Raw genomic sequence first — 20377 nt, 5'->3', positions numbered from 1 at the left:
GGCATTCTCTGAACCAGCTTCATGAGGTAGTCACCTGGAATGCATTTAACTGAACAGGTGTGCCTTCTTAAAAGTTAATCTGTGGAATTTCTTTCCTTCTTAATGCGTTTAAGCCAATCAGGTGTTGTGACAAGGTAGGAGGGTATACAGAATATAGCCCTATTTGGTAAAAGACCAAGTCCATATTAAGGCAAGAACAGCTCAAATAAGCACAGAGAAACAACAGTCCGTTACTTTAAGACATAAAGGTCAGTCAATACGGAAAATTTCAAGAACTTTGACAGTTTCTTCAAGTGCTGTCGCAAAAACCATCAAGCGCTATGATGAAACTGGCTCTCATGAAGACCGCCACAGGAATGGAAGACCCAGAGATACTTCTGCTGCAGGGGATAAGTTCATTAGAGTTACCAGCCTCAGAAATTGCAGCCCAAATAAATGCTTCACAGAGTTCAAGTAACAGACACATCTCAACATAAACTGTTCAGAGAAGATTGTGAATCAGATCTTCATGGTCCAATTGCTGCAAAGAAACCACAACTAAATGACACCAATAAGAAGAAGAGACTTGCTTGGGCCAAGAAACACGAGCAATGGACATTAGACGGGTGGATATTTGTCCTTTGGTCTGGGGTCCAAATTTGAGATTTTTGGTGAACGGATCATCTCTGCATGTCTATTTCCCACAGTAAAGCATGGAGGAGGAGGTGTCATTGTGTGGGGGTGCTTTGCTGGTGACACTGTCTGTGATTTATTTAGAATTCAAGGCACACTTACCCGGCATGGCTACCACAGCATTCTGCAGCGATATGCCATACCATCTGGTTTTGGGCTTAGTGGGACTATCATTTGTTTTTCAACAGGACAATGACCCAACACACCTCCAGGCTGTGTAAGGGCTATTTTACCAAGAAGGAGAGTGATGGAGTGCTGCATCAGATGACCTGGCCTCCACAATCTCCCGACTTCAAACAAATTGAGATGGTTTGGGATTAGTCGGACCGCAGAGTGAAGGAAAAGCAGCCAACAAGTGCTCAGCATATGAGGGAACTCCTTCAAGGCTGTTGGAAAAGCATTCCATGTTAAGCTGGTTGTTGAGAGAATGCCAAGAGTGTGCAAAGCTGTCATCATGGTTACTACATGATTCCATACATGTTTTTTCATAGTTTTGATGGCCTGATCACCGACAACGACGAGACAGCCTATAGGGAGGAGGTCAGAGACCTGGCCGGGTGGTGCCAGAATAACAACCTATCCCTCAACATAACCACGACTAAGGAGATGATTGTGGACTACAGGAAAAGGAGCACCGAGCTCACCCCCATTCTCATCGACGGGGCTGTAGTGGAGCAGGTTGAGAGCTTCAAGTTCCTTGGTGTCCACATCAACAACAAACTAGAATGGTCCAAACACACCAAGACAGTTGTGAAGAGGGCACGACAAAGCCTATTCCCCCTCAGGAAACTAAAAAGATTAGGCATGGGTCCTGAGATCCTCAAAAGGTTCTACAACTGCAACATCGAGAGCATCCTGACCGGTTGCATCACTGCCTGGTACGGCAATTGCTCGGCCTCCGACCGCAAGGCACTTCAGAGGGTAGTGCGTACGGCCCAGTACATCACTGGGGCAAAGCTGCCTGCCATCCAGGACCTCTACACCAGGCGGTGTCAGAGGAAGGCCATAAAAATTGTCAAAGACCCCAGCCACCCCAGTCATAGACTGTTCTCTCTACTACCGCATGGCAAGCGGTACCGGAGTGCCAAGTCTAGGACAGCTTCTCAACAGTTTTACCCCCAAGCCATAAGACTCCTGAACAGGTAACCAAATGGTTACCCAGACTATTTGCATTGTGTGCCCCCCTCCCCTCTTTTACGCTGCTGCTACTCTCTGTTTATCTTATATACATAGTCACTTTAACTATACATTCATGTACATACTACCTCAATTGGCCCGACCAACCAGTACTCCCACACATTGGCTAACCGGGCTATCTGCATTGTGTCCCATCACCCGCCAACCCCTCTTTTTACGCTACTGCTACTCTCTGTTCATCATATATGCATACCGGTAGTCACTTTAACCATACCTACATGTACATACTACCTCAATAAGCCTGACTAACCGGTGCCTGTATATAGCCTTGCTACTCTTATTTTCAAATGTATTTTTACTGTTGTTTTATTTATTTACTAACCTACACACACACACACACACACACACACACACACACACACGCACGCACGCACGCACGCACGCACGCACGCACACACACACACACACACACCTTTTTTTCGCACTATTGGTTAGAGCCTGTAAGTAAGCATTTCACTGTAAGGTCTACACCTGTTGTATTCGGTGCGCGTGACAAATAAACTTTGATTTGATTTGATTCACTATTATTCTACATTGCAGAAAATAGTAAAAATAAAGAAAAACCCTTGAATGTGTAGGTGTTCTAAAACTTTTGACCGGTAGTGTATGTTGGGTGAATTCGGAAAAACTGGGACACTTTTTGCATTTCCTTTTTCTGTAACCTCTTTTGACATATATCCAACATACAGTATTAGCCCAACACATGATACATTAACATGTCTGAAATCTTCAACTGAGTCTAAACCATTTTTTCAGTTTACATTTGGTAGACTGGGACAGCAGGTTAGATAAATTGGGACACCGTTGTTAAAGTCCTAATTGTACCCCAATGACAATTCAATTCAATTTTGTATGATTAGGAAACTTCATGTGTTGGGCTAATATGTTGGGCATACACTAAGTGCACAAAACGTTAAGCACACCTTCCTAGTATTGAGTTGCCCTCCCTCAGAACAGCCTCAATTCGTCGGGGCATGGACTCTATAAGGTGTTGAAAATATTCCACAGGGATGCTGGGCCATATTGACTCAAATGCTTCCCACAGTTGTGTCAAGTTGGCTGGTGGTTCCTTTGGGTGATGGACCATTCTTGATACACAAGGGAAATTGTTGAGTGTGAAAAATCCAGCAGTGTTGCAGTTCTTGACACAAACCTAGGCAACATGATAGATAATAAACAGTAGCATCAGCGTATGCGATCTGTCAAAAGTGTTAGTGCAAAAAGGGTCAATGCAGATAGTCTGGGTAGCTATTGCTTAACTATTTAACTAACTATTTTGCAGTCTAATGGCTTGGAAATGAATCTGCTCAGGGTCCTGTTGGTTCCAGACTTGGTGCATTGGTACGGCTTGCCTGTGCGTTAGCAGAGAGAACATTCTATGACTTGGGTGGCTGGAGTCTGACAATTTTTAGGGCCTTCCTCTAACACAACCTGGGATAGAGGTCCTGAATGGCTGGGAACTCGGGCCCGGGGATGTACTGGGCTGTACGCACTACCCTCTGTAGTGCCTTGTGTCGGATGTCAAGCATTTGCCATACCAAGTGAGGATGCAGCCAGTCAACATGCTGTCAATGCTGTAGACCTTTTTGAGGATCAGAGGGCCCATGCCAAATCTTTTCAACCTCCCGAGGGGCTGAATATGTTCTGTGCATGAACCATTTATTAGTTAGTGTGACATCATTGTAGTGTAAGTGTTCTGGCTTCCTAGATGGGGTGACACGTTGAAACTCATGAAAAACCGCCATATGAAACCTTAATAATAAGGCTTTCATTCTATCAATTATAATTCAAAAATCTAGCTTTTGGTGTTAAAATGAGTAGTTATTGGTAGTGTTTTAAAATATAATAACTAGTCATGTAAACAGTTGTTATATTTTATGAAATCAGATTTATATCACTGTTCCACTTCCCCTGAATGGTGTGTGAATAGTGGGACAGAGACCTTTTCAGCTATAAAAATGCACAAAATGAACCTTTAATAAATGTAAATGTATTTTCCTTCATTAGATATTGTATAATACATTGAAATATGTTATTTTAGTTGTTCATAACATCTCTGAATCAATTTATTTTCTATATAGCAAATAAACAGCATATGATGATGGTGGAAGGAATTACAGGGAAATAATAAGTTAGGAAAGAAAGGAAGCACATGATGTGCAATAAAGGGGGTAGAAAAGAGGCTACATTCATGAAAAGGGGCAGAATTTGGGGATAGTAGAGGTGTTTCAGGATCAAGTAAAAGATGTGCAGACTCCATTAGTTAGATTTTCACCAAGAGCCTGGAAAGTCCCCAAATCAATTTCCCAAGTGCATGGAGAGGGTTTTGTAAAAAGGTTATTGTCACATATTTGTAAAAAACAAGAGTTTGTTATTGGATCGTTATCTACAAGCTTCTACAAAGTCTTATTGATGAATTCATAACAAGTGTGAGGTGATGTGGGACACTAGTGTAAGGTTATTATATTACAAAGTGGCATCAAACCAGCTGTCCTAAGTAGCCTACAAAGTATTTTACTATATTTTATATTTTGTTTGTTTTATTGTTTCATTGCACTGCTTTTATGAATTGAAAACACTTATAAAACACTGTCCATCAATATATAAACACACGCTTTCAAATGACCTGTATTAAAAATGCATGGTGATGATGATACATTGTAACAATCAATGTTCGAGTTGTAAGACCTTGAACAAATAACAAGTTGCAACAATGTGTCTCTGACTATTTCAGAGCACGACGCTTTGCGGCAATCTGGAGCGGCAGACGGCAGGCTGTCGCTACGGCAACTACATATTTGCCAATGATTGGTTCTTACCCTTCGGAAAAGCAGTGTAGCGCTATAGAAGTCTGGATAGCGACTGAAATTGTCATGAATTGATTAAAGGCTTTGTTTGTCTTTTTACATTTCCACAAATATTTAATGTTTATGAGAACTGAAGACATAGATAGCGTTTTGTTGGAGACATGGCTGAGAAATTTGATAACCTCGAGGAGCATCTCGAGAAGTTTGTTGAAAATATTCGACAAATGGGAATCATCGTTAGCGACTTCCAACCTAGCAGTCAAACAGGACTCAACCAAAAACTGTAAGTTATGCCAGTTGGCTAGCTAGCTAGGTGTTTCTAGTATTACTAGCCATCATAGCTAGCCACTTAAATATGTGACTACTAACTCCCCGTTATCAATACACCACAGTTGTGTAAAAAAGGCAAACGGGTTAGTCAATGCTAACTAGCTTCCACATAGCGAGCTAGCTAGCTAGTACAGTCAATCAATGTTATAGACACATCATGGTATAAAATACTTAACATATATTAATGACCTGATTTAATTGCTGACTAACTATCAGTAATGTTGAGGTAGTTAGTTGTATGGTAGTTGTAGATTTAGCCTGCTAACGTTAGTTGTTGAAATGTCAATACTCGATTCTGTGCCTTTCAGAAACTACATGATCACGGGACTGCAGGACATTGAGAAATGTCGCCAGCAGCTACATGAGATCAACGTTCCTCTCGAGGCATTCGAGTGAGTAGATGTACCTACCAACTTGTACATACATCTGCCATTTCTGGCTCTAGTTTGTGAGCCTCGGAATCCCAGGATTGTCATGTAACTTTTGAAAGCCTGGGAAAGTTCGCCTCACGAATACGATAAAAATGGGTGTAGAGTACGAGATGGAAACTAGGTATGCGTTGCCATTTCAAACCAATCACATAGTTTGTATGGGTGACACTGAGCAGGAAACAGATTGTTTTCTGAAAATAAATCTGGCTTGCATTAGGCGAGCATGCATGCGAGCATGCATGCATGCATGCATGCATAATATACTAAACAAATGCTGCATAAGCTATAAGACTTTGTCTGACAGGGTAGGAAAAGGGACACAGACATAACAAGGAATTGCCTCTCTTGAGGGGAAACTGAGTAGTAATTTATTCTCAGAGTCAGTCAAATGCGAGTGTTGAATGCTAGCGCTCCCATTCAAACGCAAAATCAAGACATCCAATAGTCGAGTCAACGAGATGAGATTTGTAACGATGGCTACTCGAGACTGTGGTGAGCTTAATAGAAGGAAAGTCACCCTTATACCAGCTATTTCTCACCCTCAGATCTCCACTTGGCCACAGACCCTCAGCCTAACTAAACCAATGTAATGTTTTGCCTTATGTTTTCAGATACATAGATCAGGGTCGTAACCCCCAGCTGTACACTAAGGAGTGTCTGGAAAGGGCCCTGGCCAAGAACGAGCAGGTTAAAGGCAAGATTGACACCATGACGGTAAGTGGCAGTAGATTCAAGCCTAATAAAGACAGAGAAATAGATTCAAGAAATGACTTAAGGACAGGTAGTCATGGTTACACTTTACTCAAAGCCTGCTGGTATAATGCCTGATTATAATGGAGTGTAAGATGTGTCATAAGCACATATAATCCTCTTATACTGTCTTATTACCATTAGGGCCATAATGGTTCTTACTAAGTAACAGTAAATACACTTTAGCTTCAAACTCTGACCCCTCTGTTCTGTCTCTGGTTGCAGAAGTTTAAGAGCCTGCTGATCTCTGAGCTGGGCAAGGTTTTTCCAGAGGAGATGACCAAGTACAAGGCTATCCATGGAGATGACCCCCCATCATAGTGACCCCTAACCCCACTACCCAAAGCCACAGTGAGGTTTCACAGGGCAGGATCGATGAGTCAGCCAGATGACGTGTATTCATATTCACAAATATTCATGGGAAAGTGGGTTGTTGACATTGAGAAATCGCCTAGTCTGAGATAATGAGACAGCTGTAGAGGTAGTTGGAGGAGAAATTCTTTGTTTCTGATGTGGGAAGAGTAATGTGGCAAGAATGCTCCATGGAAGGGTACAAAATATTGTGGACAAAAAAACAAAAAGAAAGACAATCATCACAAATGAGCTAGAGCTGAGGATTGGATAGTAAGAACTGGCAGCCAAGAACCTATTGCCTTTTTCGACTATCTTTTTGTTGTTCTGGAAATATAAAATAATTCTCAATGTGATATCTGGCTAACTGTTTCCTCCTGCTGTGTGAGATCCCACCTAGAACATGTATATAATGTTTCTACTCATACGGAACCTTTTTGTAAAGACTAAGATCATTGTACAATGCTGAAGATCTGGACTGGGACTCTGTTTTGTATCAAGCTCAAGTATCTAAATGTATCTTGTACATGGTCAACAAACTAGATCAGATGTTTACAATACACATTTTGTGTTTTGATTGAATCTTGTTTGTTTTGCTTTTTGTTTTATATTGCAAATAAATGGTCTTGTGATTGAAAGATTAGTGTGGTATTTACTGCGCCTTATAGGCTACAATTCATAAACAGGGTCTTGATTTATAAGTGGTAAAGGCCTCAATAATGTCCCATTCTTTTACCCAAAGGTCAATCACCATGGACATTACATTATAAGAGGTTGTGTTCAGTGGGTATTAAAGAAGGAAATGGAAGAAAATAGTTTTAACCAATGTTTTTTGTTGTTGGATATTTTACCCACCTACCAATAGGTGCCCATCTTTGCGAGGCATTGGAAAACCTCCCTGGTCTTTGTGGTTGAATCTGTTAGAAATGCACTGCTTGACTGAGGGACCTTACATATAATTGTGTGTGAGGTACAGAGATGAGGTAGTCATTCAAAAATCATATTAAACACTATTATTGCACACACGGTGAGTCCATGCAGCTTATTATGTGACTTGTTAAGCACATTTTTACTCCTGATTTTATTTAGGCTTGCCATTAGAAAGGGGTTGAATACTTATTGACTCAAAACATTTCAGCTTTTAATTTTGAATTAATAAAAAACAAAAATATGAATCCACTTTGACATTATGGGGTATTGTGTGTAAACCAGTGACACAATCTCAATTCAATCAATTTTAAATTCAGGCTGTAACACAACAAAATATGGATAAAGTCAAGTGGTGTGAATACTTTCTGAACGCACTGCAGGTATCGACTTCTCAGCCGATGAGGCTGCCATCAACTTTCACAATGCCCTGAGGTCGCAGTTGATTAATTAAACTTAGGTTCTCCACAATGCAGGTGTGTGTGTGTTCCCTGGATGACTGGTTGCTTAGTAATTGGCGTGTTAATGACAGAGCCCTCAGTGCTCTTTAGTGACGCACAGACGTGACGATGCAACCTGTCCTCGGGAAAGGGGTGACGTCATATGTGTGTGTACAGGGGACAGGTAGGTGGCTGATGTCATCAAATGGACACTATTCTCAGTGCTTCTTTTCTCCTTATCTTCCTTCTCTTTCTCCTCATTTCTCTTCCTCCCCTACTTGTCTATGTCCTTTACTTGTACTGTGCTGTCAACATCTTCTCTCCTCTTCCGGTGTATTTTCATCACCTGCTAACCTCTCCCATTTCTCAACGAGTTTTGAAGGAATTGTCAGTGACAACACATCATAGGTCAGGGGTAGACCTTTCGGTCACCAGCAACACAGGGAAAGGCTTTTGATGGAAATGTACTTTGGATGTTTTTGTTCAGTTTGTTGTTATTCACTTTTTATTCGGTTTGCGTACATAGATGTAAATGGCTGTGGCATTTCTCTAGCTGTGTGTGTGTGTGTGTGAGAATTACTTCTTGTGAGGTAAGTTTGACTTTCTCTCTCTGTTTCCCTCGTCCTCTTCATTTGCACTCAGGCTAGTCGCCTCCAACGTGAACATCCTCGGCCGTTACCTAGGTTACCTACCTTCTCTCTTTTATGATGGCCGGATTATTTTAATTTCATTAAAAAAAATTGTCTTCAGCATTCCCCCCAGGAGTGAGACAGAAAGAGGGAGGGAATGTGAGGTTTCTTGATTGAAATAGTCTTTCTGCTAGAGGTGGATCCTCTTGCTCTTTGTTATATGCAGTTCCTGGCCTTGAGTAGTATTTATAACATTGAATGCTATGTAGTTCAATGAGGGTACTGGAAAAAAAAAACATTTTTGTTCCTAACAGTTACATTTATTAGTTAAAGTGATGTCGTATTCCTATTGTAAACTATAGATGGTAAATGTATGAAGTAGTCTACATTAATGCAACATAATTAACGTAGTTAAGCCTCTGTCCTGTGTAGCTCAGTTGGTGGAGCATGGCACTTGCAATGCAGCGTTGTGGGTTCGATTCCCACGACGGGTCCAGTACGACGAAAAGTATGAAAATGTATGCTCACTAGTGTAAGTCACTTACGCAACAGCAATCTCTTCCTTGATAAGGGTCAGAAGGCAGTCACAGTCCTTCTGTCGCTCCTGTTACTATGGTAACACCCCTCCCCCGGTCCCTGGCTAGATGCAGAGACAATGGCCCATGCCGTGTGTGTTTAATTGCATATTCAGGGAGAAGGCAGTAGGTGTGTGTTTGTTATTCATATTAGAGCCCTAGAGGACAATAAAGTCAGCCAATAGAATCCGCTTTGATGAGACCGACACACACACAAACCAGCCTTAGAACAAGGTCGTCAGGTCACCTGAGAGGTATTGACGATCTCTAGGATCACTTTACCTATTCAGTTACCTGTAGTAGAGATAGAATGACAGTTACCTATTGCGTCTATGGTTCCTCTAGGTCCATTTACACACTAGCTGTTGAATCACCAAGGAAAAAGACACCTCTACCCTGGCACCATTCTGAAATATCCCTGCTTAGAGGAGAGGGGGGTGAGCGAGAGACATATTCCAAGAGAGAGAAGAGGGGAGGGGGGAGAAACATTCAAACAGAGAGAAGAGGAGAGATGAGAAATAGAGGGTGATTGAGAGAGGAGATAGATGATTGAGAGAGAAATGAGAGGAGACAGGAGAAAAAGAGGGAAATAGATGGGGATTGAGAGAGAATGCAGAAAGAGAGGAATTGAGAGAGAAAGGAGAGAAGAGAGATGGGAAAGAGGGAAATAGATGGGGATTGAGAGAGACGGAGTCGAGAGAAAGGGGGAGAGAGATACCACGCCCAGGGTTGTAGTATTGTCCAGTGAGGAGGATGGGACACTAAACGTTAAATTAAACCTATAAATTACCAGTTAGTTGTCGTCTGCACACCCAGACTCCACTGATAAATCACATTACTGTGTAGGAGAAAGTGACTGATTGCACCTTTATTGTTACAATTGGTACTAATACATGGAAGGATATCTTTATTTGAGGATTATGCCTGCTCTATCAGTATTTCTAACCATTTTTTTCTCTCCTCTCCTCCACTCCTTGACATCCCTCTCTCCCTCCCCCATCCCTCGCTCCACCCTGCCCAAGAGTCCCCATTTAATCTACAATCAGAGAGATTTGCTAAGGTGCAGGGTGAACCAGAGGGAGCAGGAGGAGGGGAGAGATAGATAGATAGACAGACAGACACAGAGGGAGAGATTGCAAAATGAGAGAGAAAGAGAATGTATAAAATGATCCTATAATTTCCCTCTGGTTTAATTATCTACCTTTGTAGACAGCTCTGCTCTCTCCCTATCAGTGGTAAGTGTGTGTGTGCAATTGTGGTGTGTGTGTGTGTGTGTGTGTGTGTGTGTGTGTGTGTGTGTGTGTGTGTGTGTGTGTGTGTGTGTGCAAGCGTGTGTGTAGGTGTTAGGACGCTGCTCCCCGTCTCAGCATTAAGTGTGTCTTAATAACACTGAATTGTAATCCCACCATAACACACACAACCCCCCTACACACACACACACACACACACACACAGACACTACTGGATGAATGGAGGGAATAGATCACTTTCATGTTTCTCCAGCGCTTTGTGTTGTTGTGATCAGATATGTCATTACAATCATTTTGATGATGTATATGTAATCACGTTTCTGTGTTATGTCTGGGTAAAAGTGGCAGGTATGCATAAATTGAAGTCTAGGTTAATTCCACAAGCTTAAACAATGGCTGTGAATGATACCAACAATGATTCTCACATTCTATTCATTATATTGTCTTCAGACGTTCTGCCTCAGGCTGCTTTGACCTGACGCTGAGGGAATTTGGGATATCATTAACTGGGAATTTGGGAATGTGTTTGTACACTTAGTAAGTACACAAAACATGACGTTTGAGAAACATGGCTGAACATCTCATTTTGACGTGAGACTGTGAGAGATGGTAGGGACTCCACAAGGTGTCGAAAGTGGTCCACAGGGATGCTGGCCCATGTTAACTCCAATGCTTCCCACAGTTGTGTCAAGTTGGCTGGAGGTCCTTTGGATGGTTGAGCGTGAAAAACCCAGCAGTGTTGAATTTCTTGACACAATCCAATGCGGGATCATAGGTTTCACTTGGATTCACCTGGTCAGTCTATGTCATGGAAATACAGGTGTTCTTAATGTTTTGTACACTCAGTGTATGTGGGTCCTCTGCTTTGCTCCGTAGGCGGCCTCCCCAGGAACAGAAAGGGTGAGTAGAGATGTGTCCCAAATGGATGAATAAAATGTACTTTTGTCTCCTCTATAGTCAGCTGTTAGAAAAAAACAACACACACACACACACACACACACACACACACACACACACACACACACACACACACACACACACACACAGGCCTCATGAAACTGCCCACCACGCCCAGGCTTTGTCTGGCCATGTGGCCCCCACTGCTGTGCTCATATGTGGCTCTTGGTAGGGACATCGCATGTACTCTCGAACTCACACACACACACGCCCCACAGACTGCGACACACAGGTGCATGCATGCACATTTCGCCATGAGCCAACTGTCTCCCAAAGGGCCAGGAGAAGGACAGACAGGACAGAGAACAAGAGAGAGACAGAGGAGAGAGACCACTGTTGTCTGGGGTGTGTGCTAGCAGTAAGGTTGGGGTTGGATGTATGCCACTAAGAGTGAGAGGTGGGGTGAGGGTCATGCAAGTGCTCAGGGACGTCACACACCTCGCCATCGGCTGTTAGAGACCATGGACGGTGGGGGTGGGGGCATGTAGGGTGTGTATAGGTCGTGTCGGGGTTTTGTGTGTGTGTGAGGGGGAGGTTGACCCCCTGGTATAATGGGGTTGTGATGGCCATATTGTTTCCGGCTCATGCTGAGATCTGGCCCCGGCAGCAGATGTGGTGTTACACACAACATAATGAATCACTGTCTGCTGTGTGTGTGTGTGTGGCTAGATGGGTGTCTGTTGGTGTCCATGTGTGATGTCAGTTATATGTGTGTAAGCAGTTTTTGATGATGAAGTGTGTGTGTGACTCACTAAGATCGGTTCATGTCCCTAGGGACTGAAGGTGGTATAAAAGGGAACCACAGTCTAATTTAAATCATAGCTATGGGGCTATTGTGACCACATCTTTATAACACACACACACACACACACACACACACACACACACACACACACACACACACACACACACACACACACACACACACACACACACACACACACACACACACACACACACACACACACACACACACACACACACACACACATGCTCATAAAAGGCACAGGAGGGTCATTACTAGTCTGCGGCACTCTTTTCTCCTCTTCTCTCTCCTCCTCTCTCCCTCTCCCCCATCTCCTCCCCCAGACATTATCTCTTTATCAACCATTTACCATACAGGTGCCACCACCACGCCTTCAGTCACTAATAACACACATACTGTATCTGTGCTAGTTTCCACCACCACGCCTTCAGTCACTAATAACACACATACTCTATCTGTCTTATTTTCCACCACCATGCCTTCAGTCACTAATAACACACATACTGTATCTGTGCTAGTTTCCACCACCACGCCTTCAGTCACTAATAACACACATACTGTATCTGTGCTAGTTTCCACCACTACGCCTTCAGTCACTAATAACACACATACTGTATCTGTGCTAGTTTCCACCACTACGCCTTCAGTCACTAATAACACACATACTGTATCTGTGCTAGTTTCCACCACTACGCCTTCAGTCACTAATAACACACATACTGTATCTGTGCTAGTTTCCACCACTACGCCTTCAGTCACTAATAACACACATACTGTATCTGTGCTAGTTTCCACCACTACGCCTTCAGTCACTAATAACACACATACTGTATCTGTGCTAGTTTCCACCACTACGCCTTCAGTCACTAATAACACACATACTGTATCTGTGCTAGTTTCCACCACCACGCCTTCAGTCACTAATAACACACATACTGTATCTGTGCTAGTTTCCACCACCACGCCTTCAGTCACTAATAACACACATGCTGTATCTGTGCTAGTTTCCACCACTACGCCTTCAGTCACTAATAACACACATACTGTATCTGTGCTAGTTTCCACCACCACGCCTTCAGTCACTAATAACACACATACTGTATCTGTGCTAGTTTCCACCACTACGCCTTCAGTCACTGATAACACACATACTGTATCTGTGCTAGTTTCCACCACCACGCCTTCAGTCACTAATAACACACATACTGTATCTGTGCTAGTTTCCACCACCACGCCTTCAGTCACTAATAACACACATACTGTATCTGTGCTAGTTTCCACCACCACGCCTTGAGTCACTAACAACACACATACTGTATCTGTGCTAGTTTCCACCACCACGCCTTCAGTCACTAATAACACACATACTGTATCTGTGCTAGTTTCCACCACCACGCCTTCAGTCACTAATAACACACATACTGTATCTGTGCTAGTTTCCACCACCACGCCTTCAGTCACTAATAACACACATACTGTATCTGTGCTAGTTTCCACCACCACGCCTTCAGTCACTAATAACACACATACTGTATCTGTGCTAGTTTCCACCACCACGCCTTCAGTCACTAATAACACACATACTGTATCTGTGCTAGTTTCCACCACCACGCCTTCAGTCACTAATAACACACATACTGTATCTGTGCTAGTTTCCACCACCACGCCTTCAGTCACTAATAACACACATACTGTATCTGTGCTAGTTTCCACCACCACGCCTTGAGTCACTGACAACACACATACTGAAACTGTGCTAGTTTCCACCACCACGCCTTCAGTCACTGATAACACACATACTGTATCTGTGCTAGTTTCCACCACCACGCCTTCAGTCACTGATAACACACATACTGTATCTGTGCTAGTTTCCACCACCACGCCTTCAGTCACTAATAACACACATACTGTATCTGTGCTAGTTTCCACCACCACGCCTTCAGTCACTAATAACACACATACTGTATCTGTGCTAGTTTCCACCACCACGCCTTCAGTCACTAATAACACACATACTGTATCTGTGCTAGTTTACACCACCACGCCTTCAGTCACTAATAACACACATACTGTATCTGTGCTAGTTTCCACCACCACGCCTTCAGTCACTAATAACACACATACTGTATCTGTGCTAGTTTCCACCACCACGCCTTCAGTCACTAATAACACACATACTGTATCTGTGCTAGTTTCCACCACCACGCCTTCAGTCACTAATAACACACATGCTGTATCTGGGCTAGTTTCCACCACCACGCCTTCAGTCACTAATAACACACATGCTGTATCTGTGCTAGTTTCCACCACCACGCCTTCAGTCACTAATAACACACATACTGTATCTGTGCTAGTTTCCACCACCACGCCTTCAGTCACTAATAACACACATACTGTATCTGTGCTAGTTTCCACCACCATGCCTTCAGTCACTAATAACACACATACTGTATCTGTGCTAGTTTCCACCACCACGCCTTCAGTCACTAATAACACACATACTGTATCTGTGCTAGTTTCCACCACCACGCCTTCAGTCACTAACAACACACATACTGTATCTGTGCTAGTTTCCACCACCACGCCTTCAGTCACTAATAACACACATACTGTATCTGTGCTAGTTTCCACCACCACGCCTTCAGTCACTAATAACACACATACTGTATCTGTGCTAGTTTCCACCACCACGCCTTCAGTCACTAATAACACACATACTGTATCTGTGCTAGTTTCCACCACCACGCCTTCAGTCACTAATAACACACATACTGTATCTGTGCTAGTTTCCACCACCACGCCTTCAGTCACTAATAACACACATACTGTATCTGTGCTAGTTTCCACCACCACGCCTTCAGTCACTAATAACACACATACTGTATCTGTGCTAGTTTCCACCACCACGCCTTCAGTCACTAATAACACACATACTGTATCTGTGCTAGTTTCCACCACCACGCCTTCAGTCACTAATAACACACATACTGTATCTGTGCTAGTTTCCACCACCACGCCTTCAGTCACTAACAACACACATACTGTATCTGTGCTAGTTTCCACCACCACGCCTTCAGTCACTAACAACACACATACTGTATCTGTGCTAGTTTCCACCACCACGCCTTCAGTCACTAATAACACACATACTGTATCTGTGCTAGTTTCCACCACCACGCCTTCAGTCACTAATAACACACATACTGTATCTGTGCTAGTTTCCACCACCACGCCTTCAGTCACAAATAACACACATACTGTATCTGTGCTAGTTTCCACCACCACGCCTTGAGTCACTAACAACACACATACTGTATCTGTGCTAGTTTCCACCACCACGCCTTCAGTCACTAACAACACACATACTGTATCTGTGCTAGTTTCCACCACCACGCCTTCAGTCACTAATAACACACATACTGTATCTGTGCTAGTTTCCACCACCACGCCTTCAGTCACTAATAACACACATACTGTATCTGTGCTAGTTTCCACCACCACGCCTTCAGTCACTAATAACACACATACTGTATCTGTGCTAGTTTCCACCACCACGCCTTCAGTCACTAATAACACACATACTGTATCTGTGCTAGTTTCCACCACCACGCCTTCAGTCACTAATAACACACATACTGTATCTGTGCTAGTTTCCACCACCACGCCTTCAGTCACTAATAACACACATACTGTATCTGTGCTAGTTTCCACCACCACGCCTTCAGTCACTAATAACACACATACTGTATCTGTGCTAGTTTCCACCACCACGCCTTCAGTCACTAATAACACACATGCTGTATCTGTGCTAGTTTCCACCACCACGCCTTCAGTCACTAATAACACACATACTGTATCTGTGCTAGTTTCCACCACCACGCCTTCAGTCACTAATAACACACATACTGTATCTGTGCTAGTTTCCACCACCACGCCTTCAGTCACTAATAACACACATACTGTATCTGTGCTAGTTTCCACCACCACGCCTTCAGTCACTAATAACACACATACTGTATCTGTGCTAGTTTCCACCACCACGCCTTCAGTCACTAATAACACACATACTGTATCTGTGCTAGTTTCCACCACTACGCCTTCATAAAGGTTTCTATGTGTGATGTATGTAGGGATACTTGGCAAAACGCACATTACTATTGCGCACTGGTGATCGGAACATTGAAAAAGGCATGAAAACAAACAACCAGCTGACAAAGGATTGATCTTTTAGGAGCAGGATTCTTTTTGTCTTCTCGTGGTGGACATACTGTAGGGATAGAAATCCACTCTTAGTAAAACAGATGCTATCTAGAACCTAAAAGGGTTCTTCGGCTGTCCCCATAGGAGAACCGCTTGAAGAACCCTTTTTGGTTCCAGGTAGAATCATTTTGGCTACAGGTACAACTCTTTTGGGTTCCATGTAGAATCCTTTCCACAGAGGGTTCTACCTGGAACCAAAAAGGGTTCTCCCATGGGGACAGCCGAAGGAACGCTTCTGAAACCTTTTTTCTAAGAAGTTACATTTGAACCTTTTTATGTAACTTCTGGTCTATTTTGGGAGATTGGTGAGATACAATAGACTACCATCTAGTCACTGCAGTGCCCACTCACGATTCCAACCCACGCAGGGCTGTTTACTGGAGTTGTGATACAATATATACTATGGTACTCAAACCTATTTTTACAGAAGATGATGAAAAAGGTGTCCACATGCTTGATGTTAAACCCACATTCCTTATCGGCCTACATGTTCTTCTTATATCTCATTCTCCCACATACACATATCTCTCTTCCTCCCTCTCTCTCTCTACCTAGCTCCCATCTATCTCTCTCTCTTTCTCTCCCTTCCTTCTCTCTCTACCTCACTCACATCTCTCTCTACCCCCCTCTCTCTCTTTCTCGCTCTCTCTCTCCCTTCCCTCTCTCTCTACCTAGCTCCCATCTCTCTCTCTTTCTCTCCCTTCCTTCTCTCTCTACCTCGCTCACATCTCTCTCTCTCTACCCCCCCTCTCCCCCCTCTCTCGCTCTCTCTCTCTCTCTTCCCCCTCCCTCTCTCTCTTTCTCTCTCTTTTCATGTCTGCTTAAATCCTATGGGGATGATGGTGATGTTTTCCCAGGTCTGTGTAATGAGTATTGATGAAGTTATTCTACCAGAACTCATTACAATACTGTTGATTCTTGGTTTCCTACAGATGACATATACTAAGCACCATACATTGTAGTGTGTGTGTGTGTGTGTGTGTGTGTGTGTGTGTGTGTGTGTGTGTGTGTGTGTGTGTGTGTGTGTGTGTGTGTGTGTGTGTGTGTGTGTGTGTGTGTGTATGTGTGTGTGTGTGTGTGTGTGTGTGTGTGTGTGTGTGTGTGTGTGTGTGTGTGTGTGTGTGTGTGTGTGTGTGTGTGTGTGTGTGTGTGTGTGTGTGTGTGTGTGTGTGTGTGTATGTCCGTCCAGCCGTCCGTCCCCATCTGTCTTATTGTATTCTTACCAAGAGCAGCATCACTACAATACATTCTCACTGACCTCAGACTGAAGAGGTGTGTCTGGAAATAGCCTCCGGTTGACAGCTTTGTCCCTTGTTCTAGGTAGGACACACACATGCGTCTAATGGAGGAGCTTAGGGGGAGGACGATGCTTGTGTCAGCATGTCACGTAATAGATTTTATCATTGCGTCCAAAAGAGCATCGAGCCAAACCATCTCACACACACACACACACACACACCACTGTGAACATCTTCAAGGTCGTGCCAACACCTGCTGCTAGACACACACACACACACACACACACACACACACACACACACACACACACACACACACACACACACACACACACACACACACACACACACACACACACACACACACACACACACTAACAATATAAACATAACAGAGTGGGTCAGTCTGCAGAGGCAGGGGGAAATTATATAAAACGATTTAACTGAAGACCTGAGCAGAGAGAGTTTAACAGGAATACTGTCACTTCACGACACAAATCAAAACAAACCAAAATCTGCTGCTGCCTTCACCATTCTGGACCATGATAAATGTTTTTATCTGAGATCTGCACGCTGAAGAATAATTTATTCTCAAATCTCTCAGTGACGTCAATGAATGTGTGTGTTTGTCCGCATATGTGCATGTCCGTGCATGAGTGTGTGTGCTGGTAAATAAGTGATGGCGGTATATTACTGAGTCAGTGGAAAGAGCAACAACACCTGTTCAAGGAAATGATGGATGCAGGACCCTATTCTCCTTGACAAGCCTAGGCCTCGATCCCTCCATACCTGCCTGTACCACTTTCTAAAAGGCACAGACGAGGAAATACAGTGGTTATTTCAAGAGATAGGGGGAGAGTGTGTGTTGTGTGTGTGTGTGTATATGCAATTTATATATAGATATACACTGAGCGTAGAAAACATGAAGAACTCTTTCCATGACAGAGATTGACCAGGTGAATCCAGGTGAAAGCTAATATCTCTTATTGATGTCACTTGTTAAATCTACTTCCATCAGGGTAGTTGAAGGGGAGGAGACAGGTTAAAGAACAATGTTTAAGCCTTGAGACAAAGATTGTGTATGCGAGCCATTCAGAGGGTGAAAGGGCATGACAAAAAATGTAAGTGCCTTTGAACGGGGTATGATAGTAGGTGCCAGGAGCACCGGTTGGTGTCAGGAAATGCAACACTGCTGGGTTTTTCCACACCCGTGTGTATCAAGAATGGTCCACCACCCAAGGGACATCCAGCCAACTTGACACAACTGTGGGAAGCATTGGAGTCAACATGGACCAGCATCCCTGTGGAACGCTTTAGACAGCTTGTAGAGTCCATGCCCTGACGGAAGGGTGCAACTCAATATTAGGAAGCTGTTCTGTGTAGATCTGCATGCATGTGTTTTTATTTGCTTGTCGATAATGTTACATCATAAAAACTACACAAGAGGAAATAAATAATTGTTGCTTAGGCCAGCTCTTCGTCCCAAGTGTACCTACTACTACTTAGGAGGGGGCGAGGGGGGGGGGGTAGTTCTAAGTGCAGCGAAGCCGGACAAATTTAGATTGGCGTAAAAGTGCTGACTTTCCTACGCAGTCAGCACTTTGTGTGTTCTGTGGAGACGTGCTGAAATTAAGAGGTGAGTAAAACAAGTCTATAAAGAGAGAGAGGGTAAAAGAGAAATGAGGGTGAGCAGGTAGAGCAGGACTATCCCCTCTTAGTGCAGAACCTCTCTAACTTCTCTAACTCAGCAGAACCTGTCTCTAACTCCTCTAACTCAGCAGAACCTGTCTCTAACTCCTCTAACTCAGCAGAACCTGTCTCTAACTCCTCTAACTCAGCAGAACCTGTCTCTAACTCCTCTAACTCAGCAGAACCTGTCTCTAACTCCTCTAACTCAGCAGAACCTGTCTCTAACTCCTCTAACTCAGCAGAACCTGTCTCTAACTCCTCTAACTCAGCAGAACCTGTCTCTAACTCCTCTAACTCAGCAGAACCTGTCTCTAACTCCTCTAACTCAGCAGAACCTGTCTCTAACTCCTCTAACTCAGCAGAACCTGTCTCTAACTCCTCTAACTCAGCAGAACCTGTCTCTAACTCCTCTAACTCAGCAGAACCTGTCTCTAACTCCTCTAACTCAGCAGAACCTGTCTCTAACTCCTCTAACTCAGCAGAACCTGTCTCTAACTCCTCTAACTCAGCAGAACCTGTCTCTAACTCCTCTAACTCAGCAGAACCTGTCTCTAACTCCTCTAACTCAGCAGAACCTGTCTCTAACTCCTCTAACTCAGCAGAACCTGTCTCTAACTCCTCTAACTCAGCAGAACCTGTCTCTAACTCCTCTAACTCAGCAGAACCTGTCTCTAACTCCTCTAACTCAGCAGAACCTGTCTCTAACTCCTCTAACTCAGCAGAACCTGTCTCTAACTCCTCTAACTCAGCAGAACCTGTCTCTAACTCCTCTAACTCAGCAGAACCTGTCTCTAACTCCTCTAACTCAGCAGAACCTGTCTCTAACTCCTCTAACTCAGCAGAACCTGTCTCTAACTCCTCTAACTCAGCAGAACCTGTCTCTAACTCCTCTAACTCAGCAGAACCTGTCTCTAACTCCTCTAACTCAGCAGAACCTGTCTCTAACTTCTCTAACTCAGCAGAACCTGTCTCTAACTCCTCTAACTCAGCAGAACCTGTCTCTAACTCCTCTAACTCAGCAGAACCTGTCTCTAACTCCTCTAACTCAGCAGGACCTGTCTCTAACTCCTCTAACTCAGCAGGACCTGTCTCTAACTCCTCTAACTCA

The 20377-nt window shown here is 43.6% G+C and overlaps 1 protein-coding gene across 1 annotated transcript; it reads left to right on the top strand.

Moving 5' to 3' along the window:
• The first annotated feature begins 4659 nt into the window (after positions 1 to 4659).
• On the top strand, positions 4660 to 7176 carry med10 (mediator complex subunit 10). Its single transcript, XM_014177962.2, has 4 exons — positions 4660 to 4959; positions 5315 to 5398; positions 6049 to 6151; positions 6413 to 7176. Exons 1-4 carry the CDS (start codon positions 4838 to 4840, stop codon positions 6506 to 6508), a joined length of 405 nt encoding a protein of 134 aa, XP_014033437.1. The 5' UTR covers positions 4660 to 4837; the 3' UTR covers positions 6509 to 7176.
• The last annotated feature ends 13201 nt before the right edge of the window (positions 7177 to 20377 follow it).

Source organism: Salmo salar, chromosome ssa27 (genome assembly GCF_905237065.1).
Source record: "Salmo salar chromosome ssa27, Ssal_v3.1, whole genome shotgun sequence".
Taxonomy (NCBI): Eukaryota; Metazoa; Chordata; class Actinopteri; order Salmoniformes; family Salmonidae; genus Salmo; species Salmo salar.
This window is presented reverse-complemented; position numbering and strand designations above follow the sequence as displayed.